This window comes from Argopecten irradians, chromosome 7 (assembly GCF_041381155.1).
Source record: "Argopecten irradians isolate NY chromosome 7, Ai_NY, whole genome shotgun sequence".
Classification (NCBI taxonomy): domain Eukaryota; kingdom Metazoa; phylum Mollusca; class Bivalvia; order Pectinida; family Pectinidae; genus Argopecten; species Argopecten irradians.
The window spans coordinates 12,852,238-12,871,776 of record NC_091140.1 but is presented as its reverse complement, the minus strand read 5'-3'; the positions used below and the strand labels follow the sequence as shown (position 1 = coordinate 12,871,776).

The window sequence follows — 19,539 nt, the reverse complement described above, 5'->3', positions numbered from 1 at the left end:
TACAAGATGTCTTCCGAAATTTCCTAAACACTTTTTATGACTGTGTATTGCTTTAAGTATAGGAAAATTGTCTCAGGGGAAAGTTTTTTAAAAAGGTAATACATGTACTTAGTATCTATATGTCAACACCATTTGCTACACCTGGTCAGGTAAGTGATGAGTCATACATGTATCTAAACAGTCATTCTCTTATCGCTAATGTGGGTACCAAACTGGTCCAGCTTTCCCTAGGAGCCAAAACTAACACACCTAGCTAAAATAACAATATCGGTCCTGTGTCGCATGCTGAATCACAGTTGCAGTTGACACGATACTGGAATTTGTGTACTCGTATCTCGGGAATAAAACATCTCATCTCTTGTCCTGGTCTTAAAAGTCTGCTATACAGTCATCTTTAACCTGACAAATTCACCAAGATAAATGTCGCGCAAAAATCATATTTACAAACTAAATTAAATCCTTGACTTTCATGGCTCTTTTTATATAGATAAATGTACATATGAAACGCATAAGACGGAATCTATGAAATTGATACACACATGTACACATAATAACTACATGCCCGTGTCTCCCGTTCAGGTAATCTTATTTTGTTGTTCGATACGTTTGTTAGTTGTTAAGCTGCTCAAAAATACTAAAATACTACAAGCTACTCTTGTAAAGAGAAAATAAAGAATGACTGTCTTTCTAACTGGTCAACTCGTTCAGAATAATTCACTTCATCTCAAATAAGTTAATTACAATGTCTTAATTATGTTCCCATGATTTGTGTTACTTCGAATGTTTTGTTTTTCTTTTTAGTCGACTTGTGAAGTTTATTGTATTACGCAAGTTGCATGTTATGGAATATTGATATGGATAGATTATGGCGCATTTGGTAATAAAAGCCTGAACAGAGAGATGCCAATATCTGCAAGAATACATAACGTCATGTATCATTTCATTTGTTCATCTAATGTTAAGACTTCATTCCCACAATATTATATGTTTTTCCCACAATATTATATGTTTTTCCCACAATATTATATGTTTGAATAAAAGTTACAAAAGTCGTTTTGAAAAACAACATTGTCACGCTACTTCATTCAAATTATCCTAGTTCAAAAGTCAGGACAGTATTGGGAGGTCATGACCGGCCAAGTTCACAGTCAAGGTCATACATACGGGCACTTCACGGCGACAAAACATGGATATGTCGCCATTTCTAACCAATTTAAATAATATCCATTTGATCTCCTCCATATCGACCTGGAATAGTGCAGTGTCATTAACAGGTTTGACTTCATCATTCGCTGGGCCATACACGGCCATTTACCTGGTGTAAATGGATTCGCTGACATTCGGAAATCAAGGGGAACTAATCGCCATGTTGTCATATTGAAATCGATCTTTGTACGATTACTTAATTATATTCCTATTGGCTGTGGAGGTTACCAAGAGGACATGCGAACGATCGTACGCTTTAAACGCTATACTTCGCGACAAAACAGTCTTCTCTCAAAGTCAGAACAGCAACATATTTGAATTCATAATTTAGTCTATGAATCAAGTCTATCTTTGTTCACTGTTGATATGTGTTTTCTGATTCGTCGCGTAATTAATCATGATATTTTGACATTGCTGAATTAATAGAAATGAACTAAAACCCCAAAGTCTTCAACGATAGGGAAACTAACTTTTTTTTTGTATCATGACTGTATGCTATATAATTCAATAGCATCGTTTAGACAACTTTGCTAACATTGTCTGCCTATTTTTGTATTATCATATTTGGATTGCTTTGTTAACACGAAGTCCAAGTATAAGTAAGCGGACAAATATCATATTTCCAATATTTACTTTGCCTAGTTAGAATTATTCGGTAGCAAAAGTTACGAGGGTTCGTTCGAGTAGAAATACTAAAAGGTGTGTTCGACTCTTTCACCGGAGACATCCGAGTGTAGTTCCGTTTCTTTTAGCGTATTCATTACACCGAATGGGTTTGTGTAGTACGAAGAGAAAGATGTTTATTTATGCTAAACACGGTCTTTATTGTAGGTGACAGTCTGTTTGTCTCTGGACTTAATCAGGCGAATATTGACTTATGTTTTAGTCGACTGATAACGAGGGCGAGATGAAAGCAATACAAGATATAAAATCTTCACGGCTACATATGACTTCTAGTGATATTGTAATATATTACAGAAATCGAGAAGTATGACAGGTAACTGACAGAATTCGTCAGGTCACATGGCCCCATTGATACCTATCAGCAAAGATGTGGCGATTTCTAACAGAAAATATAAACAGGTGATGTCTTTCAAACAAATTGAAAAATTGATAAAGATAAATTAAAACTGACAAGTACACAAATTCTTTACTTGGATGAAAAATGACTTTTTCATAACGACGTCCTGCAGCTAGTATATGTATGAGTAATGCACACTACACCGGCAGATGGTAAGGGACAGCTCGGTTGACAGTTGTACTCGGAGCGCGGCGCCTTGGGGAACACCAAATCTTTTCTGTTAACTGTTAATCTTATCTCAACATCTTCTTTCGGAAGAAAAATGTGAGATTATGTTTTATAATTGACGTGTTTAGCCGATATCTTTGCACATCCGGCGATTAATTCAAGTTTAATGCTGTTCCGTAGGGAATATGACAATAAAAACATAATTTTAATATTTATTTTACTCGATTTCTAAAAAAGATTCCAAACTAAACATTAATCATGTATTATAACATATAAAAGAAACCAGATGGTAATAAATGTTTTCGTATAAAGGATAAAAATATAAGCTACATCTGAAAAAGCTAGGGTAAGCATAAAATCATATTTTAGTTAATGTACGAATGCACTTTTAAGAATACGGGAAACACGTGAAGCCGCAGACATGCGCAGGATATATGATATAATGTTTAAAAAAAAATAATTCAATTTCTTTGATGTGTGTGGTATCCTACAGTAAAAACAAACTCGTTTCCTGTAAATTTTCAATCATTTTATAGTGAATACAATGAGAGAATAGTGTAGCATTATGGGAAAACAGCTGGCAGACGACATTTAGAAGCCATTATTGTCAAAACGCGGGAAAGATGAAAGACTACGATCCTTCTTACTCCCAATAGTAGATTTATCATACGTCTCCTGTAGACAGAGAAAGACAAGAGGAAGTGTTTAGCGGCCGTAGGATGTTAACATAGAAAACTATAGATGACATACCAGTATAACTCCCGCCTTTAGCTCCATAGTATACAAATTAGGCTACATATATACATCAAAAAGTACACCGTCGGATCGCCGACGACCCCAAAAGGCAAAACAATTTGTTTACTGTCAACCATTTGTTGTTCATTCGACATGGAGTGGGCGACTTGTTTATGTATTTCTCCGTTTTGGACATGTAAGCGGTGTCCTTGAAAACATAATATCATCTATTCTTATTTATCATAATGTCAATTTTGATTTTGAGATGAAACTTTTGATTAAAAAAGGCTACGATTTAGTGATAATACTGCGTCTATGCTATAAACACTATATTACAGACAAAGGTTGACAAACTAAGAAATTAAACATTTAGAGAAATATACCTGGCTTTTCGTATATCCAAGCTTCTTTTCGAACCCCCACAAACTATCGCCAATCTTAACTTGCAAAGAAGCATAGTCATACCTTTTGAGTGCATTTGGTACATTGAGTCACCGTTTATGATTTTCTTGTTGGTTTATGCTAATATTTGCATTACCAATGGTATAATTACCACAGTAAAGGCTCTCACCGAGTCTCTAATAATCGTGTACAAAAGTAAAATGTTCCCAATGTTAAAAATCAAATGCTGCCTACCACATCCCAAAAGTATCTAGATTACAAGTAAACATTGCTATCCAAACACTCAGGATTGGAGTTAGATGACGTCATATTAAACCTATACAAATTTGCACCGACCCTTAGGACTGATACAAGCAAAATATAATACAAAAGCATTTTAACATAAAATAAAGTTTAAGTTGATTAAAAAGCTAAACTAATTCTTTCAATGTTTGCCAATGAAATGTTGAATAGGTGTTTTAGAGCCTTGTTGTCTGCAAGAACATGGTGTGAACAAAGTAAATAGTAATACATATATTTTATGTCGGATTAAATACAGCGATGTTTATTTACACATTACACTCTCTATACAACAATATACATATTCATCCACACAATCTCGACTTTTCATTGATCTTTGTATGGTTCGAGAATGTATCGGCAAATCTGGTGGTCTCATATATTCCTTTGACGAATTTCTTTATGTAATAACCCCTGGATCTGAAACATCCCAAGATAACTACAGCTCGAAATCTTTTTCTCATCTGAAATGATACTTATACTTCCAAATTTGATATCGTCAAGGTATCCATGAACAAACTTATAGAATATTGATATTTGTATCCAATGTTTGACTGGAAAGAAGTCCATGGATGTACGTAAACTGCAATTATGACGAAGCGACCTCGAATAATCCCAAATGACTGGTTGACCTTCGGTCAGTTAGGCTTTTCAGGCCAAGGATAAAGAATACACATCTTATGTGTCAATGTAGACTTTGTTATCATTCCGTAGAGTGTACGCAAACAATAATTACCGCCATGTTTTTGGCACCGACAGTGAGACATATAGCACCCCAAGCGATTTTATTGCGGAGAAGATCGATGTCGTGAATTAATCCTGGACATTAATGGAGTCTGTGAATTCGTCCGAGCGAGACGGTTCATTTACCAGCATTCTAGCGTATAAAATGAGAAACAAGACTCGCCATTTTATTGAATTATAATGGCAGCAAGGCTGTGTGTACTCTATCATTGTGCAGCCTGATCCCGCAATCCGGGTGCAGTTTGATGGCCAGAGAGTGGGTGTCCGACGAATTTAGACCGTATTGGTCGGCAGTTAAGTTGTGGGTGTCCATTGACCAGAATGGAAAGACCCCCAGTGGGCCGTCAAGTAAAATAATAATTAAATGTATCGGATGTCTGTCCATCTGGTCAAGGCTACAAATACTTGTGTTTGACTTACGACTATTTTGTGTCAGTTGGTCTCTTTTCTTGTCGTATTGTTTCCACGACATTCCAATAGCCGGGAAGAGGAACATTGTTTTCCATAACGAATTTCAATGTAGGATGAACATATTTTGAAGTTAACGAACTCACAATTTAATCAAGGGAACACATTCAAAGATGCCTAATTCTTTAGAAGGAAGATATTTTAGGCCTTTTTCATGGTGGCCAATGGCATAATTCATCAATGTTTGTTTTAATCATCATTTTTTTCAAATTCCGGTATTAAACTGCTGTTAAGGTTTGAAGAAATCTCCAGAGGTGACTGTAGAGTTTGAGTATTGTTGTTGGTTATTGATAATCACAAATGTCCACAACATTAGTCACATGCTCTCTGTCCGTAGAGTGCATTTTATTGCGATGGCCAGTTGTAAGGTCCAGCCTTACTGTTACGGGGTGAAAGGCCGTTCGGCTTGATGGTCACTCTAAAGGTCCAGTTTGACCATTGAGAGATGTAAGGGACAAGATTGATCCGATTCTCGGTGGGAGTTCCGTCACTGACCATTCATAACCATTGCTTTGATCCAAACAGTCAATTCTAAAACAATTTGTCGTCAATTTCTCTCCGCCGAGGAAATGAAACCCGGTATGAAATGGACCAGGTATAGTATTAGATTGAAACCCTACACCGGCCAGGCAGGGAGTACGGACGCTGTAATGAAAGCCAGTGATGTACTATTTCTATCGAAATCAGATTCATTCATCAAACCCATCAATATTGTACTGTGCAGACAGGTCGATATGTCTGTGGTCACTTATTTATAAATACGTATTTATAGACAAATATTAGTCTAGGCACTGAAAATACGTATTTATAGATACATATTAGGCTGGGCACTGACAATACGTATTTATAGATACATATTAGTCTAGGCACTGACAATACGTATTTATCGATACATATTAGTCAAGGCACTGACAATACATATTTATAGATACATATTAGTCTGGGCACTGAAAATACGTATTTATAGATACATATTAGTCTAGGCACTCACAATACGTATTTATAGATACATATTAGTCTGGGCACTACAAAATCATTATTTTGATCTTTTGTTGTGTTCCAATCGTGATCACAATAAACATGGTTATTACAAGCGAAAGCTAGACAGAAAATCAGATTCCAATTTTATCAGAAATATATATTGATAAGGAGAACCCGCGATTGTTGGTGTCTAAAGAAGACCTACAAAAGTGACTGATGCATTGACAAATGAGTAGACATTCTAGTGATGTCATTCCTCAATAGAAAGTATGTAATTTACAAGCAGAGAAGCAACGATGTATATATTGAAACATCAGGTGTTTGACATACGGATTTTCTCGTGCAAAGCCGACATGACTAAACAAACGTTCAAAAGACCCGACTTGTTGAATTGACTGTGATCTGAACATATGAGGGTTTGAATCCGATAATCCCAGATATCCCTCGTATAATGTGCAAAACAGACGCCACTCAAAACGAGAGCGTGATCCTCTAGCGAAAAGGAAGCAATATTTCCAGATCTCGATAAAGAACAAACAGGAAATTTGATCTTAAGATATGAGAAGGTATGCACATATCAGATGTGACCAGAGGTCATAAACTTTTCTGCTGTTGAATTAAATGGTAATGGATCCTTTACACTCGCCAACAAATTCTAATCAGTGAAATACTTTGCTGCTGACCAAAGAAAATTCTTGTTATTTTACGCTTTTAAATAAAATGCCGTCAGTGAAAGCATACCATATCATGTTTGCTAGTTCAACAAGACAAATGGTTAGATTCTTCAGTTTAAAGTAATAGATAAATTTCATTGTGTATTCAACATAAATTTCGTTCTTAAAGGCAAATGCTAGTACTTGCTCCAAACTCTAACTTATCATCATGCTTTGAAAACTGGTTCTGACATTGCAAATAAATAATTCGCATGCTTGCACTACGGAAACCCTATTGTTAAAAATTGGAACGGTAATTGTTTGGACAGGTAAACACATTAGTGGAGAATGATGTTTTAATGGCCTACTCAGACCAGATGTGTATCTCATATCACAGCGGTACTGGTCAAACATCTTATAGTAATGACCAGTAACGAGATGACCACAAGCACTGTCTGATAACATCGATACAGGACTTAGTATCAGTGTCCACAATACAAACAGAACGCTTGCAGGTTGTCTGCAAATTCTCTCCATAATTATATCACTTCCCGTCGAGCTTCGGCCATTGACCACGTCCACGACTAATGATATCCAGTAGCGCGCAGTGACTTTGCATGTTTTCTAAAATGACCAGCAAAAATAAAGATTGTCCTGGGGCAGTTTGTATGGTCAACCCGAAATGTACTTTTACGCTGTACATTATCGCCGGAGCAAGTCATAAGCTGTCAATTTTTGAAAAAGGGTTATTAGTAGGGGACAAATATAATCCAATCAGAAGTGTGTTTACATGTCAGCAAAGGTGTGGAAGTGTGAGCTCGAGGACAGATTATCCATAATTCCGTAATAGAGGAACAAACAAGGCCACGTGGGTGACACTTCCCGTACTATAAATATGTCAAAGTAAGTGATTTACATGCATCGCGTGTGAATGGTAGGCAACAATGTAGCGAGTTAAAGAAATACATCTGAATCAAACTGTATACCAGACGTACTGACTGATTAACCCGGTACAGTGAAATTACATGGTTGAGCTGATGGTATATAAACAAAAATTATAAATAAAACACTTATTGTATGTAAACCGCAAAAAAACATCACAAGTTGTTCTGGCATTTTTATGAATGTATGGCATGATTGATTGATCGGTAATATATACGGAAGAAGGGATTGTCGAAAAAATGTCACGAAGAAACTAAAGATCAAACATATAATTGGCGTTGGTTTAAACAAACAAACAAATAAAGTAAGAAAATAAATAAGTTTGGACCTGTTTAACAATGAATAAATCGTCATTGAAATAAGTAACGACTTCTAAAACGAAAGACAAGAATTTAAAAACATCCAAAGAGAAGCCAGTAGTCCAAGGATAAATGGGAGATAGCAGTACTGGAAGTCCAGTGCAGACCGATATAGGGCGGCCATGACACAAAGACGTGCATATTTGACCTAAATAACCCGGAGATGATCTCGTGTGAACTTAAAATTCACGGACCAGAAAAGACAAAATGCTCATAAAACATATAATTACGTAGGATATGTTACGCATTGGTGGAAGGGGACTATCCCGTGGTGACATCTAGGAGTCGGGACACAATGGGAGAACATACATATACTGTACCAAGTATAACCTTGATGATTTGCGGAGGGGCATTTAAAAGAGAATATGTAATTACACATTCTGTCAAAAGAGGACAGCGGAACTTGTCAGCGCCATTGAGGATCCTTTATGGAATATAACTATACTTTAGAAATTCGTGTGTGTGCTCGGAAAATTTTAGACACAGTCTAAATATTTTTCGACAGAATAAGACGCCTTGGAATATGTCAATATAAATAGCATCTTTATTGCTTAATAGGACATTTAAAAGCGTAATTACATAGTACTGGCAATATATAGGGATGAAGTTTTATCCTATATTGTAAACATGAAACGGGTGTTCCTAATAGTTTTAAGTCGCCATGATCTATGGTCGTACTTTTGGAGGCTACTTGTACAATACAATGAGATTGGTAGGAGCATTCCGAGATCACTTTCACTGTTCTTCTGTTATCTAAATACCCATACTATCTCGATACCAACCCACACACAGGCCAAACACTAATGTCTCGTTAGCTTTAACTGAACCTTTAAGCTCGAAATCTTAATTATTTCCCACTGCAAATCTAATATAGAAGTCCCAACTCGAAAATAAGTTAGCTTGCATTATAATATTAGGTATATAATTGAAAGAGTATATTGCTATTCCTCCAGAAATAATTAATATTCTAGTCAAATGATATCAAGTTTATCGTATTGTAAACAAGGTGTTGTGATCATTGGTATATATGAAGGAGATTTTCGGAGACTGGTGGTTGATAAGTATGGACATGACAATCTCGGTATGTAGGTGCTTAGTATGTCCACTAGCACCCATTAATGGAACTGACCACGACCCAATCTCTAACCTGGCTGGACGCCAGTTGCAACGGGGCTTGACCAAATTTTTCTGTTGACTTACATTTACGTCGGCAAATCAAAACATTCCGTAATACATACTTAGATAGTCGCGAAGACTATATACATATACGATGTAAAGTGTCCTAATTGAAAATTATTTCATTTAATAGGCCGTCTTTTCGTCGCTGCATTAGAAACCTCACAAAACAACTTAAGAATCAATCATCAACGTCTGAAATCCGTTCTTTATGTTTGCAAAACCCGACAGCGTAAGTAACTGTAAGAGATATTGACCTTCGGAATGGAAATCCACATAAGAACTTATTTCTAGTGTAATGAAGTTATCTGTTCAAGGAAGTAGTTTGCTCCATTTTCCCTACCATTATAAAGAAGTTTAAACTTATTTTTTATGAAACCGGTAATATGATGTTGTTATTTCGGTCAAAATGTCTTCACATGTTCCGTAATTTGATCTTTAGGAATCCGACACGACGAAAATTGGTCTGATATTTTTGTCGACTGTCACAGGGTACATCTTTAAAGTCAGGCTGCAGTACACCAATTATCATCACCTAAATATGCCTAACCAAGGATGACACTCTACCTTTACACGGCTGACCTAGTTACATAAATTCATCCGTGTCGCGCTAACCGTCTTACGTTTCAAATAAAGTACGAACGAGCCATCTTGCTTGAAAATGCTATCTCCCAGCCTTCGTCATGTTTCATCAAACTTACCACTTGTTTTTTGATACGATAGGTACTTAGCTCTTGTATCCCCAACAAACAACACTAGATCTGGATTTATGACGTAGGATGATTGTTAAAAACCTATACTGACCATGTCTGGTCATTATGGTGTAATGGTCAGCCAGTAATTGGCCACTGTGACGTTCATACCTGTTTTCCTCTACATGGATACACATCTACGTCATTAGAGACATTTTAGTTCATTAAGCAGTATAACCATTGGTTTTCCTATTCTTGCTCTTTGACGTTGCATGTTTTTTTTTATAATTCTCTCGATGGCTGTTATGTATATGTCAATAAAAACGATTTCATAGCGTTATGACTTCGATATCAGCTATAATTCTAACATATTTAATCTATAAACACTTGCTCTTTTGCGTTTTATGTCCGTTTGATGGAGAAGGTGAATCAGGTAATGTCAAGCGACAGCGAAATGACGTAGTGAAATAAAACAATGATCTCTATATAATTTGCGTATGTGATACTAATAAGGTAACAGAGACGGGCAAAGCGACATTGTCAAGGGGTCAAAAAGGTCTACTGACAGCATCTGTATCCAAAATTCGGGCCAAATTGTCCGAGCACATAGCTCATACATAGGCTGTCTGAGAACCAGAAAAGGTTATAGGTATTGATTTCCCTAAAACTGTTCCATGCAGTACAGGATTCTATAGCGCACGTAGAGTTTAATCACCTGTTGACGTTTTGTCTGCTGCGGGGGCTCAAAGAACAAGTGAAGATCGTCAAAATGTATTTTTAACTTGGTATATAATATTAATATGATGTCCCACATGTAGAAGACAATGTGAAAGTGTCTAAGAAAAAATTCCCATATGAAGATTTTTCTAGGTTATTACATTTTATTGTACGTTTTAATCTATAATTTTAATCATCGTTTAATCTAAAAAGTACAGAAATTTCAAAATAAAAAAAAATCAAATGGTTTTTGTATAGATAATAATAAAAAATGAAGTTAATAATAATTCTTTAAATATAAATCAATAAGGGAATAATTAAATAATATGTGAATGTTGTTCATGTAGATATAACCACTGACTTATTAATTCGATCGTTTACATTAAAACATTTAATGAGCTTAACATAATAGGTACTTAAACCATACCATGAAAGAAATCAGGAGTGGGTATATATTACTGTGGTATTTAGAATGTAAGAAACGTTTGATTTGTAAATGAAAAGTTCCTCCGGACACCTATATAGTAAGCAAGGTACAGATAGACCATAAAAGTGCCCAGGTAAATGATACCTGTCCACGCAGGTGTGCCCTATCTACGGTGTAGGCCCTTTAACAGTTAGTATGACGAGCGAACACGGAGACAGCGACTGTCGTCTCACCTGTTCAATCTTATCACTCATATAACTAAATAAAATAATGACAGCTCTCTCATAAAATAAAATATGGAAGAAAAATATATAATTAATACATACCTGCAGCGAATTTAGGTGTAAAATCCTTATTTTCCACAATGTAATCCAATCCGAGCGAGCTATCCATAACGGTTTTCACACACTCTACACACCCAACTTGAAGCACGGCATCGAGAAAACTAATTGGCTTTTGTTTAGATATTTGTTCCAAACTTTCGAACAATAATTCCAATCCATCGCTATGCAGAAAGCGGAGAATCCATTCCGGGTTCGCCTTAGCTTTTAGAAGCTTCCGTTTGAGTGTTGTGTATGTTTGAACTGAAGGAGAGCGTAGAAGCTCTACCACTCGTTCTGGTTGGATGGCGGTCTCTCCACTGTGATCCGCCGTACTATCTGTGCCGGGGCTGTGAGGCGACCAACCAATCGACGCTCGCCTTACTGCGTAGGCCCACCGCTTTGAACCTTTCTTTGGCAGATTGGTCTTAAACTCTGATTTCGGATTGAAGAAATCGACTTCACTATCAGATACGGACTCCTCCATGATAGGAAGGTTAATAGGGGTCTCTGAAAAACATGGAAAATATCATCACTTTAATATGAATATTTCTTCAGTTTCTGACATGGACATTATTTTGTGTTACCAACGATGGACTCGAAATGTGTTTTTCATGGACTACCTTACTTATGAAAAAAGTTTAATTTTTGTTGGATATTGAACTTAAGGACATATGCTCTTAGCCGTGGATATGAACTTAACATTCAAAATATCTCGGTGTAAATATACAGTACATTCATATGGATTTTAAACTAAAATACTTGTTCAATACATCTTCCCCGATACAACTTTAAACATATATGGATTACAAAGACTCTATCAAACTATGATATTTTGAAAAGATAAAAAAATGTTTCTATGTGACAAAGACTGATGGATATACACAACGTATATATTGTAGAGAAGCACAATTTAAATTCATCGCCAAACACAATCTGGTGAAAGCACAATATATATGTTATATTGTAAAACACCAAACTAGATATCTATCTAGATCTTAAAGATATACTCATTCATTGAATATATGATATTATAATGACATACATTTATCTTAAATCTATACTTTTGTGGGGGAAGTTATGATATTTCATATTTTCTCATTTTTGGGGCCACGACAAATGAAAGTTGTCGCTACGAACTTGATCAATGATGGACACGGCTGAACCTATTTCTTTGTTGTCGAGGAAACCAGAGCGTAACATTTCAATCTACTGTCACGGGATCGACTTATACATACATATCGCCGGCACATTTCTAAACAAAAAATGTACACCCGACTACTTATACACGAAAGTATACATGTGATATTAAATGAATACAAATAGATCCTGTGTGATATAGGTTTATTCTGTATTTGATAATCTTTTACAGTATAAATACTACACCCCTACGCGCCTACACCGGTTTGTCAATAGGTTCTAGCTTTATCACAGCATATGAAAATATCCTCGTTGATATTACGATATAAGATATGTATTACATTTCATAAAGAAATGTGCATAGTAATGTCGGCTGATATTTTGTACTGCATGACCAATCGGATGAATTCTATAAACTTATCTATGATCTTGAAATTGTATTGTACTAATTATGAAGCAGCTGATATAAATCTTATTAATCTTATCGGCTCCGATAGAAGCTTATATTCGTCCTATTCGAGAAGAAATCGGTAAACTCAGACAAATTAGTCCTGAACAAATGATACAATTTTTTCATTCCGTTATCGAGATCGATAACTTGACCAGGCCGTTTCGGTGAATATCTAGCACACTATCCTCTAAGCCAGGCTATATACTAGCGTTCTTTTAAGGGATGGATACTTTAAAACAATCTGGGGGAAGTGTTCATTTAAAGTTGTAATAAGGAAATAAACATCCGTATCTAAAAAAATAAATCATTTCTATAAGTGAACCTTCTGGAAATCCCCAATGTCGGTCACCACGCAAAAGTCGCTCCCATATAAATCAACACCTTACTGAATAAAACTCATTATATAGGGACAAATTGCCATTGTAGCTAGCCCTGAATTGTAAGTGTATCAACCAAGGACAACTTCGCACATCGGTTATGTTCAATTTTGATAACAAACTGTCCTTATTTACCTTTCTTCTTAAAACTCGAATAAGACGATTTGATTAAATTACATAGATCAATAATTGAAATAACTTCGATCAATCACCGATACGTAGTTCGTGAATAGGACAGTTATTGACATCATACATACAATAAAAGAATGACTTTTTACATAACGGTATAATAATGAAGCCCTTTATGGGTTTTTGTTGGCGTTTTATACAGGGACTGTATTGTAAGGTAATCTTTATCGCTGTAGAGTATATGTGTGTGTGTACGGTGATTGGGCCGTGATCGATGTGTAAAGTATCGCCGACAAATTAGTCAATGCAACAACAGGCAGTTAGGCAAGGCGTGACGTACAGTGATAAATGATGTCTGATGTTGTTACCGTAGTTAGTGTAAAGAAACATGGATTCATATTGATTAAAGTACTTCGTTTAAGGTACCGTCGTTAGTCTAAAGAGACAAGGATTCATATGTAAGGTACTTTTTCTAAAAGATCATAGATTATCTGAATTACCATAGTTAGTGTAAAGAAATATGGATTCATATTTCTAATAGATCACAAATTATCTGAATTACCGTAGTTAGTGGAAAGAAACACGGATTCATATTTAACATACTTTGTGTAATAGATCACAAATTAACTGCATTACCGTTGTTAGTCTAAAGAAACGCGGATACACATTTATTAACGTAGTTCGTTTAATAGAGCAAAAATTCATTACACTAATGGGTACCGTTGTTAGTCTAAAGAAACACGGGTACACACCTAACGTGGTTCGTCTAATAGATCACAGATTAACCAACTACCGTTGTTAGTTTAAATACATGCATTTCGTCATATAGAGCACGTAATAGAGCACAGCTTCATTGCACTAACCTTTCGCACTGCATATTCAATAGTAAGTCACCTAGAACATTATCCCGATGTCTTACAGCACATATCGCACCTACTCTTAAATGACATGAGTAAAAATAACAATATGCCGATTTCCCATATAGAACATGGACATTGATTACATGTACACTTCTCACGGCATAGAAACCATAGTGTACCTAACGAAACATTAGCATGAATCCTGCATTTATTTCATAGATATGGCTTCTCAACAAATTGATATAATTCTTTCAGTTACATACAACACCTTGCATTAAGATATTGGTTATCGAAGCAATATGTACAGTACAATAAGTATTGCTTCTCTCGTACTGAATACAATGTCTCTGATACCCCAAATGGTAGCACGTTGACTGCAAGGCAATTCAGACTCTAAACGAACCGATTAAATTTGTGTTATGGCAATGACTTACAAACACGTTCTTACAAAGGACAGCACGCACTTACACGTCCTCATCAAGGTCATGTAACATATAATTGCCCCTCCCGTCAAGGTCACGGAGTAGAGGCCACCCGTGCAACTCTTGTCAGGGTAGATGTGCTCCACAATTAATACGTACTCTTAGAGTACGCAGATATCGCCTTCCCACAATACTATGCGACAATGGCCGATTGTCAACACCGAACATTCGACTCAACAAAGAATTAACACCGAACATTCGACTCAACAAAGAATTAACGCCATATTTCATTCTGGATTATTAAAATGACAAAATATTTCTTTTCATTTGCAATTCAAGCTAGATGACATCATAATGGACTGCGTTACAGCAGACTTATTGTAAACTGCAGTATGCACATCTCTAGGAGAGATTAATCACCATGATGTATCTATATAAAGTTTAAATTACCTTTACTTATATAGAATACATAGCGACTGGTGATTAATACATTCTGTACATGTTTGGCAATAGATTGTGACTCCAGTATCAATTTGGCATATAGATCATATTAGACCGATTTGAACATTCTCCATAGATCTACGGTAAAAATGCAATAAGCTAAGGACTTCTTGGGTGTTCTCTCCTGTGGTAGCTACCCGCTACTACAGAAAATTTGAACTGCAATGAACAACTTTTTCATCGACAAATTCATTTGGGAAGCAGGCAGACAAACAGGCAATCAAACAAACCAATGTCTGTTTGCGTCATTCAAGCAAATAATTTGAATAAAAAGGCCAGTAACACATATTTCGAATGCATGAATTTTTGTACTGAAAATACCATATGGGTGTTATAATACGTTAGCTACTTATTTCGACTTTGACTAGCCTTCGGGCGCATTTTAAGATTAATCTGGTTATAGTAACAAACTTAAAATCAGCGCTTTCTAATCTAACTCAAATACCTGCCTATGTAATTCCTGATCATAAGGTCTAACGGTAATTTCGGCAGCATTGCAATCTCGTTATAACGTTAATTTTAATCAGCTTGTGGCGGAATGTTGATCCTCGAATCTGCAATAGGATTTTTAGGTCGCTAACTCCATGTGCATGTAGATAATGATCTAATACTTTTACTGTATAGACAATCCCCTACAATACACCTCACCAGTAATATACAAACATGCTGACCACATAGAAGAGAAACAATTAAAGGTGTGTGAATACACAATAGTTATTTTTGTTTATTACAATAATACCAAATATTTTAACGATTTCAAATAATAAAAAATAGATTCGTCAATTAGTTCAGTATATGGAATTAAAACACATTTTATAGCAGGTTTTATCAATGCATTTGAATAAGCGGAATAAATGTAAGGAATTTCGGAAACAATTTATCGGGCCATCGAGCTCGGATATGCGTTTGGCGAGAGATCAATTTCTTAGGCACGCTTTGGAACTCTTCAGTGTCGAATATACACGTGTTTGAAACGCTCAAAATAACATGAGACGAGTCGCGCGGTGGAGGGCGATAGGGGTCGAAAGTATAATTTTCGATTTCTTATCTTGACATGTTTAATCCAATCCGTTCGATCTTACTTACACAGGCCGTGTCTGTGACGGAACTAGACGCCAGGGACGGTTTTTACACACCGGTTTAAGGAAACGCGATCTATCTCCGAACTGGTTTGTTTTACGCACATGCATAATGTCGATATAAAATATTTGAATACTGCTACTGTGTTCATGCAAATAAATGTTAAAATATCAGTCAAAAAATAGAATATTGATATTTCGATTTTCAGTTTGGTCACATATTCACAAAGCCATGTTTTTATTTCAATTTCTTATGTTGTTTTCAATTATGAGTGAAGACATATTTTGACTAATATCTTTTTATCAGTTCAAGTTTCATAATATTATGTTGTCAAAAACGACACCAATATTCCGTATTTGCATATTACAGAGTTAGCTCCCTTGCGGGTAGGTATTGATTGTTACGTCATGTGTTTTCGAGCGTAACGTCATACTTTTCGGAGAATTGTAAATTGCGCTGAAAACCTTATGATTATTTAATACTATATACTATATATTTATATTTTGGCAGAGGACAGTGTGAATAATGAAGCTAAAACCTCCCTTACTGCGGCCTATACCTTACCACGAAAATACAGACGATTTTCTGATACATTGTTGTTTATTTCGACATATAGTGTATGATTTATGAACGCAATTAATGTTTGGACCTTCTTATCAGGAAAACAGACGAATAGAGTAAAAATAGCAACCACAAAAGGTCCGTAGTGGTAGGATCAAGATGAACCGACAGACCCTTGAGTCACTGTCCGAGAGGTCCACCCGGTCTAGTTTATGTGGCGAAAAAGGCAGATAAATTAACAAGTGACATTGTGTCCCCTGACGGGCAGATGAGCGCTGTTTAGTACCCCATAAACAATGAATAGACACAAACACGTCACTGTAACAATGGAATTAATTAGCCATACATTAGCGGTTTGTACCGAGTTCAATGTCTTGTCCTTGGTCCGAGGAAAGTTGAAACAATGACCTGTACAAACTGTTTTGAAGTTTAAACGTTATGGAGAATAAAAGAAATACGATTTTTGTAATTGTTTAACGGCTTTTAATTATCCGCTTCAATCTTGGTGGCATTGTTAAATAATTACAATGCTGTAGTTTCAAAATTAATTATCACCTTTAAGACATTTTCAAAGCAATAATTAGATGAATAAGCCTTTGTCTATTTGTGCCACAGATCTGACTATTATTTCAGTTATAAATCAATTTTGAAATGAAGTAAGATATGACTAAATCTGTACTATTGGTCTTTGTGAGGTTTTTGATACATAAAAAGCTATTTTATTTCACTTTCTGTTTTGAAATATTTAGCGTTAGTTTCTGCTACTACTCAGCCAACGATGTCGTAGGCAATGTGCTTCATGGACATTCAGCGAGAAGGTAGGAGCAATTTCTTACCACCACAACGCGATTATATTAGTATCTGAGAATAGTCCTTGAAAGTAACGACGATACATTTAATAGTGCAGGCAATCATTAAAAACGACATTATCTGACTACATAAGAAATAAGTTTACCAAAATAATTGAACAATTTTTGCATACTAGGTTTCTATAAGCCAAACTAGATCATTTATTGTCGCCTACTTATTTTCATTCCAAATTTTCTCTTGACCTAAATTGCAGGGGGTATGAAGATATGCATCTTCCAGAACGCCTGGTTCAGTGATAAAGAGGCATTTAAGACATAAGTGATTTTACTTTTTTTTATAAATGGCCATATAAGTTCTTAAAAATAACATTTAGAAGTGCATTACTCCATGACTAACTGTCGGAATTCTGAAAAAAACGCACAATATAATCAACAGACTCGGTTTTGTATTGGTAAATATACAAATGCCACAATAGGTAATCGTAATAGACAAACATAATTAATCATCAAATCTTAAACCCCATGAACAACATAATGGTCATGCCACCAACTTAAACAAATGAATAAGGAATTAAGTAACAAGCGAAATATATTCTAAAAGAAAAAAAAAATAGAGACCCGATGATACGCATATCAATATTTTGCAATATTGTTGAATACATGATGTCACTAACTGGACGAGGACATGTAGAAAATGATATATTTGGTAAAAGTACACGTGCTGTCGATGCACTATAAGGTTGACCGTTATATAGTCTGTATATCAAATATCCTGCTAGAATCATTAAAACAGACTAAGTTTGTCATCAGCCAGGCCTTGTTTCGTCTTCATTAACAGGTGTTTGGAAATGTGATACTTATTGTCCCCCTTTTTGCGATATGACGAATAGATTTGATCAATTGATTGTCCAATTTATTTTTTTATTTGAAATATATCCATGTGTGTTGTATAACGTTTTATCTGCTATACATATCTTGGTGTTTTTTCTCTCTCCGTGTCCTTTGCTTGACAATGCCGTCTTGATGAGCACGATTTTGAATAAACAGGTGGTGTGTATGATCGTCCCAGAATTAAACCCATAAAACATAAATCGTCTTCAAACCATCTGCCTGTCTAACTTTTGACGAAAAATTATTTATCATTTCTTAACCCGACCAAAATGTAAATAATTTTCATCAGCAGTTAAGCGACTGACAATATATTCCGGAAATTGTGTAACAGCTGTTTGTTGTATTTTAGAAACGACACATTGAAATAAAAATGGCGATGGTTTATGATAATTTGCTTAATCTCAACAATAAATCAAAAAACTGATTCATAATTATACTAACATTATTCGTTTGGTGATAGCATCAGTATTTAGAAGTTTATTATTTCTTTAATTATCAACATATGTTTGACTCACTAAACCATTACAATACTAGGTAAAGGAAAAATAAAAAAAAAGTGAAAGTGATTTCATGTTCTAGAAATGTGAAAAGACATTATGTATATAAGAACATTCCTAACGTGTAAAATACTAGGTATATGTCCCTCGTAAACATCCAACAGGACCTGCCTTCACGGCAATGACAAAGTCATTTGCAAGTTAAAAACACAAGTGATATATGTAGTTTTCTTCTTTGGGATAATGAAGTATAAGAGAGAACGTTCGTCATATGCTACCTGTGCAGGTAAAACTACAGGTGAGATAGGGACTGTATGATACATCCATCTGATTTTAGGCGTGGTGACATTTTCATTAACTCCGGAGAACCACAACTCATTAATATGTATATCCATGATCAGCCATGGTTACCAAAAATGTGCATCAACGAGGTCGTGACCCCAGATCGGAATCTGGGAGAGACTGTAATGT

At 35.6% G+C, this 19,539-nt stretch overlaps 1 protein-coding gene across 1 annotated transcript in view; it reads right to left on the bottom strand.

Annotated features, from left to right (window-relative positions):
- LOC138327587 (uncharacterized) overlaps window positions 1-19,539 on the bottom strand; it is a 104,578-nt gene that overhangs the window by 47,683 nt on the left and 37,356 nt on the right. Inside the window, exon 2 of the mRNA XM_069273785.1 lies at window positions 11,357-11,860. Within this exon, the coding sequence (XP_069129886.1) occupies window positions 11,357-11,837 (481 nt within the window). The 5' untranslated portion in view covers window positions 11,838-11,860. The remainder of the gene's footprint in view (window positions 1-11,356; window positions 11,861-19,539) is intronic.